The following is an 11,227-nucleotide window of genomic DNA, read 5'->3' as shown; positions in this document are numbered from 1 at the left end:
CTCATAATTAAAAGAATTATTATTATTTATTATTTAACTTTATTAAGGAGGCTTTCAGCCTTGGGCTGGTTCGCCTCCAAATAATTAAAAGAATAGTGTCTCAGTCATTTGATTAATTTCGGCCCTTATTACGAGTGTCGCTTGACGGTAGAAACGAAATGAAGTGCCAAGTTGTCATTCACGGTGAAGTCATTCCCTGGCAAATTAAATGGGAATCACTTCACTGAGAGTGAAAAAATGTCAATTGACTTCGTATTCACTCGCTGAATCTTGAAGATTTCTCTAAATCCAGGATCATACAATTTTCTAAGCATGAAATCTAAAAAAAGAAACCTCAGAATTTCCATTTTTTCCCAAACCATTATATATATTTTTTCTGTGCCTAGAATCTTGCAATTTTTCATGGAAAAATTGAATTCCCTTTTAATTTGCTCCATAATACTCTTGAAAATCTACTGCAGAACACTCTCTGAATTCACTCTGCAATGCTCTTCATATTAAACCATGGCCCACTTAGGTAGTAATGGAACAAACTCGTTTGCTTATTACAGCGCTCCTACTTAGTGGACGTTTTCGAAAGCTTTTGACGTCTTTTTGTTGACAACAACAATAACAATAACAGTGTATTTTTTCAGTTAAGCTCTTGTTTTGGAGACAGTCACCATGCAAGAGGAGCATAGAAAAAAAACCGTGCACAGTCACCTGGAAAATCCATCGTGGTCCGCGACCATGCTGGCTAAAGTGTTGATTTTTCCTAGAAACACCGTATGGCGCGTGCTCAAAACGTACAAGGAAACCTTGACGACGAATCGGAAGCCTCAAAGTAAACGCCGGAGTGGAACTGCCAACCTTCAGCTCCATGGAAAGGTCGTGAGGTCCATCAGCGACACTCGTAATACCGTAGAGGTAACTTTAAGACCAGAAGGTGCCGAAGAAACGTACTCAATTTTTTGGCTCAGCTCTGGTACTAACTTCGGTCCCAAGCTAATCGATGAACCCCTCGAAGCATAGGAAAATCCACTAACCCCTCATTTTATCTGTCAAACTTTCATAGCGAATCAAAACAAACATTGTGTAGTACTAGAATTTCGACTAGAATGGGGTACGTTAATCGTTTGCTTGGGACCAATAGGCTAGTCAAGTAGTGAGGCAATTTAAAATCGTTAGTTTCTTATTGATTGTTGATATTACGGGCGGCATCATATGTTTTACCGAAGACATCATATCAATATCTTGATTTGTTGTCTTCGATTTTACATACCTGGGTTGCTTCTAATGGACCTCACGACCTTTTCATGGAGCTGAAGGTTGGCAGTTCCACTGGCGTGAAGATCTTAGGAATTCCGGAATTACCTTGGAATAACCTAAAAAATTTCATAACAATTCTAAGAAAGCCATCGGAATTATTATCAGAATTTTCGTTGAATTCACTTCAGAATTCTCTTTGAATTTAACTTAAGAATACACTTGCAGATTTCCTCAATATTTTATAGATTTCTCCTCAAAATTTGTTTGGCATTCAAGTCAGAACTCTCTTTGAAGTTCTCCTGGAATTATCCTCAGATTTCATTGTAATGCTTCTTTTAGCATACCCCCTAAGTAGTTTTTTTTTAAATCCACATGAAATTATGCTCTGGATATTTTTTCTTGAAATTATCTTCAGAATTCCCATAGATTTCTCCTTTGATTTGCCTTCAAGTTCTCCTCAGAATTACTGTGAAATAACCCTCTGAATTCTCTTCCATTTTTTAAAATTCCTTAGAAATTAACCTGTTTGGTAGCTCGGGACGAGTATTGATAACGTTGTATACTGAATCATTGATTGTTGAGAAATCATTACAAACAAAATTGAAGCCATTGAGAAAATAAACTTTGCAGTAAATTTAATGTTGACTTGACGCTTACAGCACAATTGTGCTTATCCCTTTGTATTTCAGATAAGTTTTACATCTGCCTGTCGAAGAATTTTGTGGTGCTGTACAATTCATAATGTCAAGCCCAGGTAAATATGTTCATGCTCCAGCTTGTGAAAACAACAGAGAGAATTCAGAATAATCAGAAAGCTATGTGTCCAGCCCTGAAAGGTTGCTTACTTACCTTACCAATCAGGCTAAGGCCTTGTTGTCCTCTGCTGTCCGAAGAAGTCGTCTTCACTCTACTCGATCCATGGCCACAGTTCGCCAGCTTCGTAGTCTGCGAAGGGTCCGCAGGTCACCTTCTACTTGGTCGATCCACCTTGCCCACTGCGCGCCTCTTTTTCTTGTTCCTGTAGGGTCGCTTTCTAGAACCATTTTCACTGGGTCGTCGTGCGGCATTCTTACGACGTGCCCAACCCACCGTAGACGCCCAATTTTTGCAATGTGGATGATGGATGGTTCTCCCAGCAGCTGGTGCAATTCGTGGTTCATTCGCCTCCTCCACGTTCCGTCATCCATCTGCACTCCACCGTAGATGGTACGCAACACCTTCCGTTCGAAAATATCAAGAGCACGTTGGTCCTCCACGAGCATAGTCCAGGTCTCGTGGCCGTAGAGGACCACCGGTCTAATCAGCGTCTTGTAGACAGTCAACTTCGTGCGGCGGCGAATTTTATTCGACCGGAGCGTCCTCCGGAGTCCAAAGTAGGCACGATTCCCTGCCATAATGCGTCTTTGAATTTCTCTGCTGGTATCATTTTCGGCGGTCACCAGTGAGCCCAAATACACGAACTCATCGACCACCTCGATTTCGTCACCGTCAATCTGAACTCGGGGTGGGACGCTAACATTGTCTTCCCTATAACCTCTTCCTTTCATGTATTTTGTCTTTGATGCGTTGATGGCAAGTCCAATCCGCCTAGCTTCAGCCTTCAGTCTGATGTACGTTTCCGCCATCGTCTCAAAGTTCCGTGCCATAATGTCAATGTCATCGGCGAAGCCAATGAGCTGGATGAACTTCCTGAAGATCTTGCTACTCGTGTTGAACAACAGACACGAAAGTCCATCACCTTGCCGTAACCCCTTTCGAGATTGAAAGGGACTCGAGAGTGTCCCCGATACTCGAACAACGCACATCACTCGATCCATCGTCGCCTTGACCAATCGCGTCTGTTTATCCGGAAATCCGTACTTGTGCATAATTTGCCATAGCTGATCTCGATCGATTGTGTCGTATGCGGATTTGAAATCGATGAACAAATGATGTGTGGGCACGTTGTATTCGCGGCATTTCTGCAGAACCTGCCGAATCGCGAAAATTTGGTCCGTGGTAGCGCGGGCACCCATGAATCCCGCCTGGTATTGTCCCACGAACTCTCTTGCAAATGGTGACAGGCGGTGACATAGAATTTGGGAGAGTACCTTGTAAGCGGCGCTCAGCAGTGTGATCGCGCGGTAGTTGCAGCAATCCAACTTGTCGCCCTTTTTGTAGATTGGGCATACGACACCTTCCATCCACTCCTCCGGTAATATCTCCTCCTCCCAAATCGTGGCAATTACCCAGTGCAGCGCTCTAGCCAGTGCTTCACCACCGTATTTAATAGCTCACTTGGTAGTTGATCTACACCAGTTGCTTTGTTGTTCTTCAGCCGACCGATCTCCTCCTCAACTTCTTGAAGATCAGGGGCCGGTAGCCTGTCGTCTTCTGCGCGTGCTCCAAGGTCTGTTGCCGTGCCACCTTCGTTTTCTGCTGCTTCACCGTTGAGGTGCTCGTCATAGTACCATCATAGAGGTAACTCTAAGACTAGAAGGTCCCGAAATAACGTGCTCAACTTTTTGGCTCAGCTCTGGTACTCTCTTCGGTCCCAAGCTAATCGATTCACCCCTCGAAACATAGGAAAATCCACGACCCCTCATTTTATCTGTCAAACTTTCATAGCGAATCAAAACAAACATAGTGTAGTACTAGTTTTTCGACTAGGATGGGGTACGTTAATCGTTTGCTTGGGACCAATAGGCTACACTGAAACAAAGATTATAGTTAGGAATACTATTTTGCAAAAACACTTATTTTCAGTATAACCAACAATCAATACGAAACTAACGATTTTAAATTGGCTCACTACTTGACTAGCCTATTGGCAACTAACTGGCGAAGAAATCCATTTGAATAATGTGGTTCACTGTAATAGAATTTTCTTGGAAGCTTGTGCCATCATCCACCAGACCAGTAGTAGTGGTGTTGCCATGTGGTACACTGAAAAATTGCAATAGCAGGTTAGTCACCAAAGTTTTCGAGCCGCTCCGTCTGTCACTTCGTTTGTGCTATTGGTCCCAAGCAAACGATTAACGTATACCATTCTAATCGAAATTCTAGTACTACGCAATGTTTGTTTTGATTCGCTATGAAAGTTTGACAGATGAAATGAGGGGTTATTCGTTTTTCTTATGTTTCGAGGGGTGAATCCATTAGCTTGGGACCGAAGAGAGTACCAGAGCTGAGCCAAAAAGTTGAGCCAATTTTAAATCGTTAGTTTCGTATAGAGATTGCTAAAGTATGATTGTGTCAGTGATTTGTTTTCATCGGGAAAATTTTCCGCTATGAAGTTTTTTTTTCCCGATGAAAACATTTTGCGTATACGTATACGTGACATGGTGTGCGTACGATAAACGTCAGCAATCTCTATTGATTGTTGATAGTACCAACAATCAATACGAAACTAACGATTTTAAATTGGCTCACTACTTGACTAGCCTATTGGTCCCAAGCAAATCGATTAACGTATCCCATTCTTGTCAAAATTCTAGTACTACACAATGTTTGTTTTGATTCGCTATGAAAGTTTGACAGATAAAATGAGGGGTGATTGGATTTTCCTATGTTTCGAGGGGTGAATCGACTAGCTTGGGACCGAAGATAGTACCAGAGCTGAGCCAAAAAGTAGAGCTCGTTTGTTCGGGACCTACTAGTCTTAGAGTTACCTCTATGATAGTACTGCTTCCACCTCTCAATTGGCAAATCAAAGTTGGCACTCGTGGAGAATAGAAGAACTATGAAAGTGATGATGGTTTCAAAATTTTTCACGGGGAAGTATGCAAATGCAATCTTAAAATGCTTTTATTTTGCAAATGGAGCATTTTGAAGGATGCAATGATGCTGTAGTTGAAGAAACGGTCCTTAATCCTCAACTTGCACATCCTCGCGTTGATCGGTTGCCAACCAATCAAGCGTTGGCGCATCTTACCCAGCACTACAAAGCCGTGTTCCAGCTCGTTGGTGGTGCAACAGCTCTGGTAGAAAGTAGCCGCTCGATGCCCGCTTTTCCATACCTTTTGTCCCGTCCAGCAAAGTTCCTGCAGTGCTACGACTTTGAAGTTGCGTGGTTGAAGTTCGTCATAGATTAACCTATCGGAGCCCGGGAAGCCGAGCGATTTGCGGTTCCATGTTCCGAGTTTCCAATCGTAGTCCTTATTTCGTCGCGTAGGTCTCTGCCGATTGTTGCGAACTTCCGATCCGTATTTCTTTCTGTCTCGCCGGGGGACCATCGTGCACAGCTCTGTTTAGAGTCCCACGCTGGCACTAGAACGGTGATCAGCCGCTCCTAACATGGAGAACAGACGCCGTTTTGAGCCGCACCTCCATGATGAACAGACGCTCAGGTTTGGTGAAGCATTTCCTCTATAACCGTACTATGGTTACCGCGCCAGTGTTCGCGTCGCACCTCTTCACTTTGCTATTGCCGGACTGGCAACATTGCCCAGGCTACGCCACCCAGCTGTGTCCATGTTTCAGCTGGTAGTCTTTTGTTATCATATGACTCGAGGAGGCGTGAAGTAGGAACTTGTGAGGACCAGGACTAGGTATTCCGCTTCTTCCAGGTTGTCAACTCACCATTTTGTAGCTCACTATTCCACTGCAGTAGATCCGGATAAGAAAACCCGAGAATTGCGGAAAAGAGTATTTGAACTGGAGAAGACTATTGCTAAAATCGCAAAAGACATGCGTAATCGCGAAGATAATCATCGTTCTGAAGCAATTCGTAGGCCTGAAGGACCGACATTAGCACCAACCTTGACATCAACCGTAATGCAAACTGGTAGCAGTACGCAAAACATCAAATGGGACAACATCAAACCGTTCCCGAAAGGCGTTCCTGCTAACAAATTGTGGAAAACTTGAATAAAATACTTCGAAAAGTTCGAGTTAGCAGCTTCATTGGCTAATGCAGATGACCTGGTGAAGCGATAAAAAATGCTATACTTATCCATTGGATATGAGTTTCAAGGAATTGTCCGTGCGACCAAGATGCGTCCTGACTCGAATGATCACAGTTGCTATGGGATTTTCGTTGGCAAAAGATTACACTCGTACCTACCTCACCGCGTAAAATTTTGAAACCATCATCGCTCTCGTAGTTCTTCTATTCTCCACGAGTGCCAACTTTGATTTGCCAGTACCGATTAAAAAGATTGTTTACGATGAAAATACAGATTGAAATAAGAAAAAAAAAATATATGTGGCAACACTGCTGAGAAGCCCGAGTGAATCACATACGTTTTTTTTTCCTTGTCGGATATTTTCATCATTGCGACCATTTTTCTGATCTATTGTGATATGTTCCCCATTTTTTTCTTTAGCTACATCAAGATGCCGTATCACTATTATTAGGAGTGATCGCCATCGTTTGACTAATAGCATTATCCCAGCACGGCATTATACCATAGAGGTAAATTATACTTCGAATAAAGTGCACTGCCGTACTGGGAGTTGTTCTCCAAATGTCAAAGGGTTCAATCAGCCCCTTGTCGAAGAACTTACACCTTTTATTGAAAATTGCCGGACAGTGCAGAGCAAATGTTCCGAGTCTTCCTTTTCTATGCCACAGAAGCGACATACATCATCTTAAAGTTTTCCAATCAGCTTCAAGTGATAATGGCTCGGACAATGACCTGTTATAAGACCTGCATATATACTAAGATCTTTCTTAGAAAGTTCCAGGATTTTGTGGGTCACAGAAATGTTTGGATAAACGAATCGCTTCGACTGCCTAGCAATAGAAGTGTTCTTCCAGTTTTCTTCCACTTTTGAAGATTCCCACGCTTTCAGCTCCATTCTAAGAGATGCAGCCGATAAGCCACAAAAGGGCTCTGGCCCGATGAACTTATGAGAAGATCCGAGTCTTGCTAGTACATCAGCTCTTTCATTTCCCTCAATCCCGCAATGACCAGGAACCCAATATAAGTTGACTTGATTATGACAAGACAATTTTTGAAGTGATTGAACACACTCCCAGACAATTTTTGATGTACATGTCGCCGACTTTAAAGCATTTAGAGCAGCTTGACTGTCACACTGACACTGACTGACATGACGCATATATTTGAACTCTTATAGTTTCTACGCAAACATATAATGGAACACTCTAAAATTGCTTGGATTTCAGCTTGGAACACAGTTGGCCATCTGCCCATAGGAACCGATATTTCTATCCCTGGGCCAGTTACTCCTGCTCCCACTTGATTGTTCAATCTTGAACCATCTGTATAAAAAACAATCGATCCTGGACGAAGAACCGGGTCACCAAATTGCCATGAATTACGCCCAGGATTAACTACTTGAAAAAGTCGATTGAAATTGTATCTTTTCTCCATCCAGTCTTCGTTGTTCCTTACCAGAGAGTTGATACTAACAGTTTTTAGAATCCTAAGATGTCCTCTAAGGTCTCCTTCAAAGAGTTTCACTGACCTTGTAATCCTTAGAGCACACTTTTCGGCTTCTAATTGTACAAATTGATTCAATGGTAGCATATAAAGCAAAGCATCCAATGCCTTCGATGGTGTACTTCTCGTTGCACCTGTTATTGAGAGAGTTGTTAACCTTTGGAGTTTTTCTAACTTTCTCTGAGCAACACTCTCTTTTGTTTTTGGCCACCAGACCAATGCACCATAAGTAATCCTGGGCTTCACAATTGCCGAGTAAATCCAATGGATCATTTTCGCTTTCAGTCCCCACTGTTTACCGAATGTTCTACGTTATCACATACGTTAAAAACGACCGACCGAAGAACACGCACCACGAGTTGTATCAAATATATTACGAAAATGGATATTGTGAAGCTTATAAAACACAGCTGAAGCTGAACAGAGAAGCAGCACCGTGTATACGATGTGCATGACGTGCAATGAACCGTTCCAACAGTCTCCGATCAGTATATTTATTCATAACAATCACAAAACAATATCACAATTCATGTTTCATGATCACTGTCAACGTTGCACAGTGGCATCTTCGAGCGGAACTGCGCCACGCCACTTGCCGTCACTGCAGAACAGCGCCGCAACTCCAGCTCCTTCAACTTGGGACAATTGGTCGTCAGTATCACCAGATGGGTATCAGTCAGTGTGTCACAGTCCCTAAGGGTGACCTTCCGCAGGTGGGGTGCATCCTGAAGCCATCCCTGAATGCCATGCTTGATGACCACCCTACGCAAGCTAAAGCTCTCTAAACCAACCATGCTGCGCAGGAATCCGGACGGATGACACGAAGGCTAAAAATGCTTATCGTGTTTGTATTATTTCCAATACAATCAATCAAGGGTACCAACCGGTCTCTCGAACGTCTCCGAGTAGCCAATCGCAAAGCGTCGAATGGAACCGACCAGCATGGGTAGAATTCGGAACATATCCTGCGGGTGCTCCAGGTTCTCCAGTGCGAGACTGTCCAGATTGGGGGCGATATCAGCTATGAACTCCAGCACGCTAATCGGGAACCGACTGCCGCAGATCCGAACCGCCTTCAACGTCCGGATCTGGGAGGGCCAGCGGGGCGTTTCTCTAAAATAAGCCGTCCCTTGGAGGGAAAGTTTCTGAAATTTTTCAGAATTCAAGAAGAAAATTAATGTTAAAAAAATACCAGACTTACTTGCAGGTGCTTGAGATTGGTGACTTCCTTCAGGGCATCTCCGTCCATGTAGTCCAAGCTAAGCTCCAGTACCCGGAGCGAGCTGCAGTTGGCGCAGATCGTCGAGAAAATCGGTGTTCGGATCATGAACTTCGGATGGAGAATCAGCTGCCGAAGCGTGCGAGAGTGAGCAAGATTTTTGAAGAATTTGATGCATTTTTCGACCACATGCTGATCGTGTAGTTCCATCCGATCCACAACGAGGTCAGCGAGCTTGAGGAAGATAATCTCACTGAAGGCGATGAAAAAGTAGCTCGAAGGTGTCAGAAGGGAGATCCTCTCCAATTGGCATCTGTAATCGTTGAGTAAGGTCGCAATGATGGGGTCGTCACATATTAGCTGGATTTGAGTTAGGTTGGGAAATTTCTGCCTAAAGCATTCAGGCGACAATGAAGATCTGCTCGGACTAACCAAACACAACTTTCGGACGTGATGAAGTTCAATTTGCGAATCCGTCGATAAGGCATCCATCCAAACTGGATTACCGTAATAATCGGAAGCCGGGATTTCTCGAAAACCCAACTCCGTGAAACAAGCCCGTTGCGATTCTTGCGGCTTTGATCCTAGCAAATATAACCGCACTAAATCAGGAACACTGCTCAGTAACATCACCAGTTGCACAGATTCTATTCTATCCATGCCAAACAGCACTAAGCTTTCGAGCGCATCATTTGCGCCGATGTTTTCCGAGAGCATATCCATCATTGCAACTGCTTGGTTGTTGAAATTTATCACCACATGCCGATAATTCCTAACACTGTTGCCCAGCGTGGCCACCACCGATTTGAGACTATCCTCCGTAATGTCCAAACTAAGACCTATTCGATCCATGAACCGTCCGCTGAAGGCGAGGGCATTCCACAGTCGGCATACATTCGAGGCTACGAAGCGACTTTTGAAGTCTAGACAGTCGAATATCTCCAGTTGAAGCTGATAAAAGAAGCGATTTAGATACTGGAAAAACATATTTGCCACAACTAGAACTCTTACTTCATTCGGTAGGTCGAAGATTCCAATATTGCAACTTTCAACACCGGGAACAATCATTTTTTCCGAAGTTGGAAAATTAATTCCAACTTGAAATTGATGTAAAGAGTGTAGCTTATTGCGCTGTAGACGAGAAACTACATCTGCATAATCAATGTCTCGCCTCACATGCACTCACTAGTATATGCTATGTCCATGTCACAGCTGAAAACAAGATGTTTTGTATACTACATCAGCTGGCTACGAAAAGAGAGCGGAGAGAATATGTATATAGAATTATGAGGCACATGCGCATGGAAGTGTTTCGTATTTTATGCTGGGCGAGTCCAGTAGGGTGGTTCGAAACTATTAGAATCGGTGGCCACATTATGTAAGACAATCGAAACGACTATTTCATACAAGCAAAACAAAAGTGAGTTGTGTAATATTACGTTGTGCGGTCAGAGATGAACCAGTCAGATGCTGAAAATCTCTTAAATAAAGAAACCAGCCAACTTACGTTGTACGATGTACATACACCGTTTTTGCGAACAAAGTTACATCCACCGATGTAAGACTATTTTTTGCACGGTTACATTTATTTAATTTTCTTGGGCTTGGTTGCATTCAATTTTGGTGTCATTTGAAGACAGTCAGAGAAACTATACACGGCGAATGAGAACGACTCAAATTTGAGTTTAGTTCACTCATAATCGCCAAAAGTGCAGGAACGCAGCGATGAGTTAAATTTATCTCATGGTTTCTTGTGGAAAACCTAACAAATCTGCCGGAAAATGAGGAAATTGACGAAAATTTTATTCAGTCTCGGAGTTGTACCAATAAACTGAGTGAATCCAATCTTTACTTTTCTCAAATTCGGGAATTTTTCCCTGGGAAAACATGTGGCAAATTAACTCATCGCTGAGTTCCTGCACTTTTGGCGATTATGAGTGAACTAAACTCAAATTTGGGTTGTTCTCATTCGCCGTGTACTTACAACCGTGCAAAATAAAAATAATCGGGTGTATAAAGAGAGAGAGAAGGATTAGGCTCTGAACCATTGGCGTTGACGGCACTGTCGAAAAATTTGCTCTTCCAGCAAATGTAGACAGTTTCTTATGGGAATTTTCGGTGGAGCGAAAGGATAGTACACAGTCCGCCATGTTTCACGCACAGTCTGACGTTTGCTTATGGATTTTCTCATAGGAGTAAAGAGCTACAGAGTCGCCGTCAACGCCAATTTTGTGGATTATTTTAACTTTTGGTTAAAATTTGACAGATGGAAAGTTATCGATTAACCCTGCTATCCGAGCATGGTTATTTCTGACAAACAAAAAGTTAAATTTCGACAACCGTGGCTCGAAAACCGGTCGATCGACAGCAC

At 43.0% G+C, this 11,227-nt stretch overlaps 1 protein-coding gene across 1 annotated transcript; it reads right to left on the bottom strand.

The window, feature by feature from the left end:
• Nucleotides 1-7,556: 7,556 nt before the first annotated feature.
• LOC135697530 (uncharacterized) lies at nucleotides 7,557-10,016 on the bottom strand. Its single transcript, XM_065217287.1, has 4 exons — nucleotides 9,868-10,016; nucleotides 8,839-9,807; nucleotides 8,522-8,782; nucleotides 7,557-8,464 (listed from the first exon to the last, which is right to left on the bottom strand). The coding sequence occupies exons 1-4, from the start codon at nucleotides 9,922-9,924 to the stop codon at nucleotides 8,165-8,167; spliced, it is 1,587 nt and encodes a 528-aa protein (XP_065073359.1). The 5' UTR covers nucleotides 9,925-10,016; the 3' UTR covers nucleotides 7,557-8,164.
• Between the last annotated feature and the right edge of the window lie 1,211 nt (nucleotides 10,017-11,227).

The sequence above is a fragment of the Ochlerotatus camptorhynchus genome, unplaced genomic scaffold (genome assembly GCF_037179485.1).
Source record: "Ochlerotatus camptorhynchus isolate MF236.1 unplaced genomic scaffold, CSIRO-AGI_Acam_v1.1 ptg000071l, whole genome shotgun sequence".
In the NCBI taxonomy this organism is placed as follows: Eukaryota; Metazoa; Arthropoda; class Insecta; order Diptera; family Culicidae; genus Ochlerotatus; species Ochlerotatus camptorhynchus.
The sequence above is the reverse complement of the archived record's forward strand: the minus strand, read 5'-3'. Positions and strand labels throughout refer to the sequence as shown.